At 41.6% G+C, this 12972-nt stretch overlaps 2 protein-coding genes across 9 annotated transcripts in view; one reads left to right on the forward strand and one right to left on the reverse strand.

Annotated features, from left to right (window-relative positions):
• MARCHF5 (membrane associated ring-CH-type finger 5) overlaps positions 1-8756 on the reverse strand; it is a 32499-nt gene extending 23743 nt beyond the window's left edge. Inside the window, exon 1 of one of the 2 annotated variants that reach the window (XM_074874982.1) lies at positions 8387-8756. In XM_074874982.1, coding sequence (XP_074731083.1) covers positions 8387-8430 — 44 coding nt within the window. In that variant the 5' untranslated portion in view covers positions 8431-8756. The remainder of the gene's footprint in view (positions 1-8386) is intronic. The other variant, XM_074874981.1, reaches the window with a different exon arrangement.
• CPEB3 (cytoplasmic polyadenylation element binding protein 3) overlaps positions 8639-12972 on the forward strand; it is a 99631-nt gene continuing 95297 nt past the window's right edge. For 4 of the 7 annotated variants that reach the window (XM_074874971.1, XM_074874972.1, XM_074874978.1 and 1 more), the window contains exon 1: positions 9262-9568. In XM_074874971.1, coding sequence (XP_074731072.1) covers positions 9541-9568 — 28 coding nt within the window. In that variant the 5' untranslated portion in view covers positions 9262-9540. Of the gene's footprint in view, positions 8722-8844; positions 8853-9261; positions 11201-12972 lie in introns of those variants that run through there. The other 3 variants (XM_074874976.1, XM_074874977.1, XM_074874975.1) reach the window with 3 other exon arrangements.

Genomic DNA, 12972 nt, shown 5'->3' on the forward strand with positions numbered 1-12972 from the left:
GCAATCAATCACCTAAAAGCCTAGAAATGCTAACTACACTTATCCAGAAAGTTTGTTTCCAAACATAAGCATATACCAAGATCGCATGGTTGGCCCTCAAAACAATTGGTATTTACTTATTATAGGGAAACTGTTATATAGCAGGCCAGTTTAATTTCATTTTTATCTTGGTTAAGATAATTAATTTGTTTATAATTTTAAATCTTAACAGCAAGTCCCAGATTTAATACAACTTAAGTACAACCTTTTTTCTAAACCAGCATTTTAAAGTAGACTTTGATTGGAATTTTTCTTATCCTATATTAGTGTTAGGCAGGAGGTGTATAATCCTTCCCCCAGAATCACTGACACAAAAAATCCTGAGCCTAAGCACTTTCATTGAACAGTAGAAAGCTATCAACAAAAATCACTCATATTGCAGTAAAATAACAGGAGAGCAAAAAATCTTAAAAGAAAAAATAAGATCTCAGTCCAACTAGAAAGGAAGTCACCTTAACTTTTAGGTACAGATTTCAGGGCAGATGCTACAAAGGTTAAGTGCAGATTTGCCAGAAGGTATTAGTGGACTGTACCTCCCGTATTAGCACCTCCAGCACAGTATGCTCATGTCATGCAGTCCCAAAGAGCCCCAAAACTGTGCTGTCCCCCTGTCTAAATCAGGGTTGCATCTAGACCTGGTATCACAGAATTATTTGGGTTGGAAGAGGCCACAGCAGGTCTCTAGTCAGACCTCCTACCCAAAGGAGAAGCAACACTCTGAATTTAGACCAGATTGTCAGAGCTTTCTCCAGCTGGGTCTTCAAAAGCCCCATGGACAGAGATCCACAGCTCCCCTGGGCAACCTGTTCCAAAGCTCAACTGCATCACTCCCCACCCCCACATGCTGAAGCCTTCTCTGTTCAAATGTACAGTTGCATCCTGCCAGGAACCTCCAGAAAGAGACAGACTGTATTCTGAACAACCTCCTCAGTAGATATTAGAAAGTTACTAGGTCTCCACAAGCCATCTGTTCTTCAGGTTAAGCAGGCCCAGTTCCCTCTAGATTTTCCCAGTAAGTCACATGCTCCAGCCCCTTGACCATCTTGTGTAACCTAAATAGTTTCATCTAGAAACATCAGCCAGAAGCAGTTTGCTTTAAAGAACTTAACCCCTTCAGGTTGGGTCTTCTCATTCTTCTGCACTGAAGATGGATTTGCTACTTGTGGTAAACCATAAGTGCCAGTAAAAAATAAGCACATCATGCACTCTTTTGATAATGACAGGTATTACAATTTATAACAAGCTAGTACCCAACTCATTTTCTTCCTCTCAGCAACAGGATTAAGATGCATCAAAAAGCTCTTATCACTTTCACACAAAGAACTTCCCACCCATTCTGCAGTATAGTAAGACCATAAGGAGGTTAAGATGTCAGAAACACCGAACAAAAGTCCTAAACAGCTGGCATATTCATTATTATTTCAAGCATTACTTAAAAAGATGTTCCAAAATTAATACCTGAACCTTTTAATTGATCTTTCTCTGTAAATTATTATACATATCATTTATTCAATACATTTGCATCAGTTGTCAAAAGTTTCAACTTCAGCAAGCACTAAGACACCACACCAAAGGAAACAAGTCACAGTTAAGCACTATTATAGAGGCCTGAGCACTTTTATGTGAAATGTATCAATGAACAGTTGTTTTTATGGCTTTCTTAGATGAAGCAGATACAATGTCTGAAAATGTTATTTGAATACCACAATAATACATGGAATACCGAAATTTTTAGTACCAAATTGATAAAGAGTCTCTCGGGAGTTTCCCCACACTGAAATGGAAGGAATAATTGCCTACTGTCTGCAAGTAGAAGTTAACAGTGAAGCAGCAATTAAAACATGTATGTATTAATGCAGACAAAGATGAAAATATAAGGCACATAAGAGTCAAAAGGTTAAGGTAGTTTATAAATAACATACTGACACTTTTACACTATAGATAGGCAAAAGGCATTCTACAGGTCTGCAATAAGTCTTCACTAATCATCTTTACTGACACAGAAAGAACTCAATACAGAACCTTCAGCATACAGAGAACTGGAATAGCAAGGGATGTACCTGGGATGAAGCAATAACAAAGAAGCTATTAGAAAGTTGTTACTGTTTCAAACATTCATTCCTCAAACCCACTTGAAGATATACGTAATTTTGCTTTTTCCTTCCTTGACCAACATCAGGTTCCAATCGGCTGGGAGTAAAGACAGGGAAGAACACCTTGTTTCCTTTCTGGTAGAGATTAACCCAGCACAGCCCATTCTTTATTCTTATACTCTCTAAGCATGCATAACCTACTCTAGAGGAACAAGAGAAAGCCAGGTACTTCTGGTTGCTGACAGACTTCAACCAGAAGCCAGGGAAAGTAATCTCTCAAGAAAATTAGTTTAGCAGTGTTGTGTAGAAAAAAAACCCCAATTCCTTCAGGTAGGGTAATGAAGAGAGGTGTGCTTAATCAGCACGAGTAGAACAGACTGAATAACTGCAGAGACAGTAAATAGTTCAGGAAAAATAAAAACACTACATAAATCCTGTAAAGTGTTTTATGTTGTTTATTACTCTGCATATCTTATCTGGCTGAACTCCACTCCTAGAAAGATTACTTACATGTCAACTTTAGTCAATGAGATTACTCACAGTGTACAACATCCAGTACACATTTAAGGACTTCAGAATAAAGGTCCTGAATCAAGGACCACACTGCACTAATTACATTGCCTAGGTTGTAGCATTAAAGTCTTAATCCAAACCTGCGTCTTTGATTACTAAAGTATCAATAGTTAATTGTGCAAACAAACCTAAATCAGTGCCTGCACTTCCAAAGAGGGGAGGAAAAGATTCATACCAACACGAACAACACACATGCTAACTGGAAGAAAGGGAGAAACTGAAAATAAATGTATAAAACCATTGCATATGCTTTTTTCTTAAAGGAAAATAAAATTGCCATGGAATCAGATGACAGTTCAGAAAACTGAAATGGAAACCCCATGAATTTGCTATTTTGCAACTTTTGAGCCTCAATTGCTAGCATTTTTCTGACAAATCAGTGCTCTGGCAAAGGAAATTTAGTAGCAACAGTATTCCTCTCTTGATAGTGCAAGTAATTTAAGCCAACTACAGTTCTGCATTTTATCTTTTAACTGCTTTTAAAGTCTACTTGCAACTTCCACTCTATTGTCCCCTTTAAATAAGGAATGGCAAGGGTAGAGGGCAAAACAGTCATATGACATTGCTCTAGTTTCTATCAAGGAGGGTTGCATATCAACCACAGCTGAATCAACTACTACCCATTCAGAAAATAAAGCATGCTAATTCAAAAGTTCAACTATGCTAAAATTACCAGTACACTGACACTGATTCTTCAGCACTTACCTGCACAAGCCTTTAACAGACTATCACATTTTAGCTAACATCTTTAAATACTGAAAAAACAGAAGACAAAAGTGACCATGTTCTGGCCAGCTGGCAAATATATGGGAAAGAGGAAGCAGGAGTTTACATAGTATGAGTACCACAAATCACTACCACAGAACATGCTTTAAAAAAAAACCCTGTAAAAGAAAAACCCAGGTTTCTGAAGCCCTGGTATCACCAATTGCAAGAGCAATCCACACATAATCCAACTGAAGTCAAGAAAATAAAGCTTAAAAATATGACTACATTTTAGTATTAGAGCTCACATTAAGGTAAATATAGGCAATGACATAGCTAGGAAAAAGCTGGCGTGTGTCTAAGCATTTGGTTTTTTGAAGACAGCAGATTGACCAGATTATCGTTGCAAACAAATAAACCAGAGACCATCTGATGATACATTTATCATAAAAATAACAATATTTTAAACTTTGACCACACTGAAGATTTTTTTAATCACTCAAATATTTATGTTGTCTAGGTTTTCTATCAACACGGGCTTGCCACTGACTTTGTTATGGCAAGTACATGTTTAGTAATAGTTTTTCAAATCTTGTCACTTCAGAAAGCAACTGCTCAACCAACACAGTAAAAAGACTGCATAGCAAGATAACTATTTATTAGTTTTGTTTCCTCATATGCATTCTAACAGCAATTCCGGCAAGACCTGGTCAAGTGTTCTGTAAGAAGGCTAAGTAGTACAGAATCACAGCCAGCTCATGTCCTGACAATAACATACAAGCTATTACAGAAAGCTATAAAATAGCAAACTGACAAGATGTAGCTTCAGACATTACTTAAAAACAAACTGAATTTACACATTAATTCTGCTTAAAAACATAACTATAAAAAATAAGTCAAATTCTATTTGACAAGCAAATGACACAGAAAAAATACTAAGCATTTAAAGGATGAAGTTTTTAATCAAATAGAGTATCAAAATCTCCCAGAAAGTTCAACATCTTATCTTCAAACTTACCCAGTCATTTGACAGTGTTTGAAAAATGAGTTAAGAAGCCATAATACCTGTTATGACAGATGCTACACAGGGCAGCTATAAGAAACAATTACAAGTGTTCAGTTGGAAGAACTGTTGTCAAAACAGTGCTGAGACAGAATATTTATAGAACCCAAGTGAATAGGAAACATGAAAAAAGACCACAAAAGGTTTTTTGGGCATTTTCAAAATTACATTTGAAAAATGCAATAACTGACTTAGTTCATGACCTTGGCATACTAAGCACAAGAATTTCACGGAAAGGTTCAACACCCTAATACCACTCAGAATACAGTATTTCTGGGTATTTCCTTGAAAAAAATGCTTTTACATTAAAAAAACATACAGCATATCAGATGTCCTCTGCCTGTTAAAATTTGACAAATGCATTAGGATTGACTTTTAAGTAAGTTTGCCCTGTGCACTCCATAGAGTAATAGCTATAATTTCCATGACATTTTCATGTAATCTGGCAATTTTATTTAATTAAATCTTGAAAAATGTTTTTACATTAACAAAAAAAAAAATCACTGCATATGATTTCATTTTTTTAATAGAAATTCCTATCGTTCTGTAATTTATGCATTAAAACAATGTGAATAAGGGGATAAAAATAATAAAACCTCACCATTTAGACAGACCACTAACCACTGCCTTCAAGTGCACACATTAGCCCAGCAATATGGCCCTTTACCATAGATTGAAAAGAATTCTGCAGGCACAAAAGGATGGTATTTTAAGACTATTATCTAGGCCTGTTATTTAAACATGAGCTAGAAGAAAAAAAAAAAGTGACAAGAGGGATGGAAATCCCAAATTCGAGGCCAGAAAGCACATGATAATCAGCTGGATTTTCTTAAATGCTGCAGACAAGAGAACAAGAGAACTCCAGAATGTAGTGTCACTTCATGGTCATGTCTACTTCTCATGCTTCTTGTATTTTTGCTGTAGCCAATCCTTCAGACAAGTATAAAATTCTTAGCTAGAAATTTCAAGTAACAAATTCCTTACACCTTAACAGCTATCTACCCTCTTTATTACAAATGCATGGTTTGCTTCCAGACTGAAATTATATAGGGAAAATATATGAGGATGGAGCACAAAATACATAAAAGAAAGATGAATCCCCAGAACAATGTTGAGATGCCATCAAGACACTCCTTACACTGGAGAAATCCAAACTGCTTTATTAAGGAAAAAACCCAAGTCATACACATGTACAATCTAAGAGTCAAAAGAAGCCGCAAACTGTTCTCTCTCACAAACACATAAATAAAGAACTAGCTATAAGAGCTCTGATCTTTACAAAGCAGTGCATACATTCAGATGCTGCAGCAATACCTTACTCCTGATACAACAGTGTATCACCACTCTCAGTGTGACCACCTAGGGATTGGAAACAAAAGAAAGCCCTATTTTTCACCTCAACTATTAGAATCAAATTAAAATCTTATTCACTGAAAAGCTGTTTTCTGCATCCTTCACTACAAAATCCAAATTCGATTTAAAAGTATGTGCTTTGTGTTAAGTTATAACGCATTAACAGTTACTCTTAAACTTATGCACGCTTTTTGCTCTTACCCCGGGAAACACCTGTCTGCCATTAGAAATAAAGGTAACAGGATAGAAGAGGCATTTCAACCACTCAGAATTCCTACAGATGATTCATCCATGGGTTATGTCCCCTAAGGTGAAATATAGAAGATTTATCTTGATCTACATACAACACTAAAACAGTTATGCATGACCTTCACTAATACCAGATGAATGAAAATTAGTTTCTTCCAATGTAACCCCTCTCCATAAATGAGGTATGTAACTAAAAAATTATTTACACTGCATTTTGAGGTCTTGGTTACTCCAAAATTCTTCTATTGGTATTGTACTACACTCTGAATTAAATTCAGATCCTAAATACTTGACTCCTTCTTACCACTCCATTCACACTACTGTTTCTCAAGTTTCCTATACCAAGCCCAATGAATTCTTATATGAAAGCCACAGTCTCTCTTCATACCTCCTTTTATGCTACCTAGGTACTTAAAACTTTTTCCCCCACTACGCTTGTTATTAAGGAAGCGAGGGACACTTTCCAACTGTTTTAGATGATACCAACTCAGCTACTCCAAGTTTACTGGAAAAAGTATTTGAAGAAGGCCAGAGATACAAATTACAATTTCACAAAGCTGAAAGGAGACAAGAATATTAAATGTACATCACAAACTACATATCCATTACCCATAACTACTGAAGAACAGTAAACTGGTTTGGCCACCAGTTAACTAATTTTCTTTTTTTTAAATTAACTGTTTAATTTAACAGTTGTTCACAACACATTATAAACACCACCTTACAGCCATTTCCCAAAAGGGTGAACTAGGACTTCATGGTATGATATTAACAGCCACAGACAGTAGGGAATCCACTCAGAACATCACGGTTTCCTAGAACTTCAAACTAAAATATTATATATCACTGGACTACAAACTTCAAGATGAAGATGAGACTTTTTTTAGTTTCAGGGGAGTTGATTCTGCAGCACTCTCACTGACCTTCTCTTTTTCTCCCCGCCTCCTACACAACAGTTCTATCATCCTCTTCCCAATTATTTTTGTCTTCCTTAACTCTTCCCTTTTATTCCTTACATTCACAAACCAAATACTTTCCTGATAGTATTTCTGAAAATCTACCTCCTTCCCTTTACTTCTTGGAAATGCACTTTGGGTTCCTGGCTGTTAGCCTCCTTCACAGGCATTGTTCTAAATTATAACCTAAGTCATTGTCATTTCTAAAACACAAACAACTTTCCCTCCCTCCCCAACTCACTTACATCCTCTTTCTACATCAAATTGAAACTTCTCATCCTTGTCTTGCAGGCTGCACAAGTTCTGTCCCTGCCTCACATAGTCTGTACCTTTATCACTTGCCTGATGACAGCCTGTATTTCACTAAATCCTCTTTCCTTAGAGGTGACCTGGAAAGGAGAAAAACACCAGGGTGGTGGAGGTTTTTTTTTTTTTGCTTTCTTATAATGAAAGCTTGACAAGCTCATCAATAAAAGCCTGACTGCTTTTGGGTCCCCACCTTTTGAGACACCAGGCTATCACAACTCCTGCAATAACAGGCTATCAATGTGTTTTTGCTGTTTATAGGGGCAAGTCTTAAGGGTTTCCTGGATGACTCAAAAATTATAGATAAGGAACCTTAAGCCCTCAGTGGAACAGGGTGAAAGTGCTACATATTCAAAGCATAAAGAGAAGACAAGTGTAATAAGAATAATTTAACAGCCTGTGAGCATCTTTCCTCCCCTACATTTAAGTCAAACTACTTTCTAGGTCATGCTTTCTAACAGCATTCCAAAAAAGCAATTAGAGGCTTTCTTCAAAGATCATAAAACCAGCAACAAGACACACAAAGGCAGTTAAGCTTTGGTCTTCTTTTGGTGCCATATTTTAGGTGCATGTTAATGATTTCCATACCTACAGCATCTCCTAGTCCCACAGAAGCCGGACAGCCTTCTGCAGGCCTGCACCGCTCTCCCCAGAGGCCCTTTCAGCCCAGACACACCTCCTCCTGCCCAAAGGCTGCCGGAGCGATCCTTCCACGCCCCACGCACCGCCGCAAATACCGCGCTAGTGCCCGCGGGACCTTGCGCTGATTTACGGCAGAGCTTGCACGACTTCGCCCGGACCACCAAAGTTTCCAGAAGCCAAAAAGCGAAACCGGACCCGCGCCACCAGCCCAGGCCCTGCCTCGCCGCCACCACGCCTCGCCCCCCCGCCAGCAACGGCTACAGGGACCCCGCGCCGGAGGGACCCGTCCCAACTCCCCCCGCGACCCGCCGGACCGAAACGCGCCACGAGCAGCACGGACCCGCCGGCGCCGCAGAGGACTCGCACGCCCACCCCGAGGGTTCCCTCCCGCCGGGCCCTCCCCGTACCTGTCCATGCTCTGCGGCAAGGCCAGGCCTGTCTGCTCGGACATGGCTCCCAGGAGGCGGGGGGAGGCCTAGCCGAGGGCCGGAGCGAGGCCTGACAAAGGCGGCCCTGGCGCCGACGAAGCCGCGCGTCACGCTTGTGGCGGCGGAGGAAGGGAGGCGAGAGGAAAGGCCGCGAAACCCCCCTCCCGCGAGGCGGCCGGGGCAGCTCCTCCTTTAGCAGGCGGGGACGACGCAGAGGACCGGCGGCTGAGGCGGGACAGAGCCGCCCGCAGAAGCTGCGCGGCCCAAGCCCCCGCGCTGCCGCGGCGAGAGACAGTGGGCGACGCCTGTGTGAGGTCAGTGCCGAGCGCAGCCGCGACACCCGTCACCACCGCCCACTCCCGCACCGCGCCTGCGCCACGCACCGGGCGGCAACCCCGCGGCGCGCTGGGAAGCGTAGTCCCGCCGCCGCACCGGGAGTTTAAAGGTCCGGCGGGGCGCGCCCCCGTCCTTCCCCCCTCCCTATGCCGCTTCTCGCCACCGTCGCGTAGTCGCTGCCCGGCACCGCGCGCGGGGCAGGTAGGGGGACGCGGTGGCGGGGGGAGGCGGCGCTGGCGCACGGCGGTGGGCGGGGAAGGTCAGCGCCCGGCCCGGCCCCGCGCTCTCCGTTAATGGCCACCCCCCGCCCCCCCGGCGCTGCCCTCTGCCGCCGCCCAGGGTCCCCTGAGGGGCTGCAGGGGTGCGGGAGTGGGCAGGGCCCGCACGCCGCCGCCCGCCTCCTCGCGCCCCGAGCGTTGCCCTCCGCGGCGGGAGAGGGGAGCGGCGCAGCCCCACTCCCGCCGCCGGCCGTTCCTCCGCACAGGCGGAGAGAGGGAGGGAGGGAGAGGCTGGGCCGCCTCCTCTGCCTTCTCCCCGCACACGCCGGGTGTGGGGACCCCTTCGGGGAAAGAACACCCTCCTGCGCACCCCCGCCGTTCCCTCGCCTGCCGAACAGGTGCAGGCGGCCTCCGCCCCCCGCTCGGCCAGCCGGGCTCCCCGGGACCTGCCCTGGGGGCGGAGAGGCCCGAGAGAAGACGGGACCTTGCTAGGCGCCTTCCTCGGTTTACGCTGCCGAGGAGGGCGGTGGCTGGCACGGCGGAGGGGAAATTTAATCCGTTTCTGTGGGCTTGTTGGCAATGACAAGGACAAGCACCCGGCGTCCTTGTAAGTGGCCCTTCATGCTCGTTGGAGGCCTGGTGGCCACGGGCTTCTATGCTCAAGTGGGATGAGGCGGGGACGGCTGGCGGTAACGACAACGCTCTCATTTCAGTCTGTAGGCGTGCTCCCCAGTGGGAAAAAAATCCTTCTAAAGTGCTTTTAAAATTTGTTACATGTTCTGAAGTCAATACAGACCATCACAGTCTGTATAAAGGGAAATTTAGAAGCTGAAAATCCTTTATAGAACAAACAGGTGGATAGCACCTGGAGAGGAGTTGCCTTCCCATTTATCTCCACCATGGGTGTCTGTCTTCCACTCTTCTCAGTCCAAGTGGATGTGTATTTGCATGCATGTAAAGGTTCTGCATAATGTCATGTTCCCCAAGCAAAGGACAAGGTCCTACTTTTCAGAGGTAGTTGTGACATTCCAGATTTTTGGGAAGGTTGGTTAGTAACGATCAACTTTGATTTTTCTTTTTCAGGTTATATATAAATATATATGGATGTATATTTTCAAGAAATAGCTCTTGTAATAAGTTTTGTTATATGTAACTAGTCCCTGATACATTGTGTAAATTCCAGATTTGTTATACTGCAGTTGCTGTACAAGGTAGTAATTTACAGGGCCAACACCACAATTGTACAGCTGCATCAACCTACATCTGTTCTTGGTTGAGACAAGTAGCATTTGCATGGTGGATATACATGGCTGTAGAGATCAGGTAGAATAGGGAGAAGACTTCAGTGAATATAGTGGATTCTTTGACCATTATGCCTTAGGGAAAAATCAGTCTCCTTTTTAGAGTCTTTGTTAAGATAAAAGTGTTGTGAAAATGTGTGTAATATATCTGGACTTGGACTTGTTAAGCTGTATTATATGTACAGAGTAGGGAGGGTGGTGTTTATTTTCTAATTGCTACGGATATCATAAGCAGAAATGCTAAAGTAGTTACAGTGATGTAAATATTCTTTACAGGAAATATGTATAGAAGCAGGTAGGAAGAAGGCATCATGCTGACAACCTGTCCCAGAAAATTTATTTTGTACTTATTCTTGGGACAGTAAAACTTGGTTTTGCTTGCACTGCTGAGAAGTCTTGGATGTACACTGGCCTGAGTAAACCATATGGGCATGACATCCTGGAAGAGAACCTAATACACACTGTCCTAATTACAGCTGTTTATGAAACATAGGAGCAGTATTAGATATCAGAATTTCTGGTTCTTCGTCTTGGTCTGCAATGAGTGCATTGTCTATTGGTCAGAGCACTGATCAGCTAAACTAGCCAAATGCTTAGGTTTTACATATTTATTCTCAAATGTTACAAATGCAAATAGGGAAGCTGGTTTTATTCCTACGATTATGTGATTTGTGCAATATCTGTATTTTTGCTTTGGAGTGGAAAGGATATGCTAGTTGCCTGTCATTTAGGATAAAGCTATGGGGTCATGATGAGTAATAATGGCTGTGAACAATACTTACCTGAAGAAATGTGACCAGAACCCAGGATCACTTGGCTACCATTTGAGGCTGAAGAACAGTCTGTGACAAAGGCACCTGCTTTGTTCTACCACTGGCACAGGGAGGGATGACAAGACTGGACAAAACTTGAATATCAGGTCAAATAGTGAACACTTGGTAGGTTTGGATATCTTTTTCTTCTTTTTCTTTTTTTTTCCAGACACAAAATACAAAACCACAATAGGATACATAAAAATATAAGACAAGGGGTAATGGTTTTAAACTGAAAGAGTATAGATTTAGATTGGACATAAGGAAGAAATCTTTTATGATGAGGGTGGAACAGGTTACCCAGAGAGGTGGTAGACACCCTATCCTGGAAGCATTTAAGGCCAGGTCGGAGGGAGCTCTGAGCAACCTGATCTAGTTGAAGATGTCCCTGTTCATTGTGGGAGGGGTTGGACTAGATGACCTTTAAAGGTCTCTTCCAACCCAAACCATTCTATGATTCTGTAATGGCAAACCTGATAACATCCCATAAATAGCTTAAAGATCCTGAAATCTAAAAATGGATTTGTGCCATTTTGTTGTTCATGAGTTTGTTGGACAGCTTGGGGTATGCGTTCTCCATTTGTCTGCTGTTCTCAGAATCAAAGTGTGATCCTAAAATACATATATAATCAACTGTTTCTAAATTTGAGAAAAACCTCCTTATTCCCTGACAGAGCAAGAGTTGTCATTCCATCCTCATCTCTTCCCCTTAACAAGACCGGATATGCAGCTGCTCTATTCAAATGCTTGCTTTATTCTCCCCAACAATCTCCTCCTTCAATTCACTCTCCCTCATCCCCTTTTTCTCTTCATTTTCTTTCCACTTTTTATTCTTTATGCTTCCTTCTTTGCATTGGCAATTTCCACTATAAATCTCAGGTTGCCTTTTGCAACTTTTTAACTTTTTAAACTATTGCTTCCCATGTCATGCCTTAATAGATTCTTCTTTGTTCCTTCCTTCTGTCTCCATGATGTTCATTGCACTGTCTCACTCTGTCCTTCCTTACCTTCACCTGGTAGTAGCTGCATTTGAGCTCAAAAAGAACTCTCCTGGGAACAGACTGCATTCGCCAATGTAAAGTGAACTCCCTTTCACCAATGCAAAGTGAAGGAAAATGATTGCTACTAATTCAGATTCGACTGAGTTCAGCCTCACTGATACTAACTGGAGATGGAAGCCATTTTGAATTAAATAAAACTGTGCATTTGAAGGCAAGTACAGAACTTAATGAAAATCACCAAACCAAATGTAAGCTATTTAGGGCTTAAAGTTGAGCCCTAAATTTGGCTATCAGACTTATGTGAAAAGATCAACTTTTAAAATACATGATAAACTTACACAAATTTAAGCTTAATAAAGAAATTGACAAGCAATTACTGTAAGAATAATATGGAGGTATATTAAATATTTATCTGACCATTTCAGCCAGGCCTGAAAAAGAGGCCGAATAATGAAGGAGCAATACCTTAATACAGTTCCTCTGATCAGACAACATTAAGACTGTTGGAATTATTCACTGTGTTCAACAAAGCTAAGTAACCTGGCAATATGAAAGCATTCTGTTTTGGCAAAACTGCATTTTAACTGCTGTGATAGCAATATGTAAAATTAAATTCCAAGATCAGTTAGGCATTGTTTATCTACTTGATTCCATCTTTAAAAAGACAAGGAACCCTTGACTAAGCTACAATGAAACAAATCTAAACTGAGAGTAATGATTCTACAATAAAACTGGTTTTTTTCAGTAATGTAATACTTCATTTTAACCTTCAAGCTAGTTGGAATATTCACTTTCTGGCAAGAAGACTAGCATGGTTTGATAGTCATAGTAGGCTTAAATTGCTTCGTAATGAATTTCACAAAATAAAAATACACTCAATACAATGTTAATTGAGTT

Source organism: Strix uralensis, chromosome 7, assembly GCF_047716275.1.
Source record: "Strix uralensis isolate ZFMK-TIS-50842 chromosome 7, bStrUra1, whole genome shotgun sequence".
NCBI lineage: Eukaryota > Metazoa > Chordata > Aves > Strigiformes > Strigidae > Strix > Strix uralensis.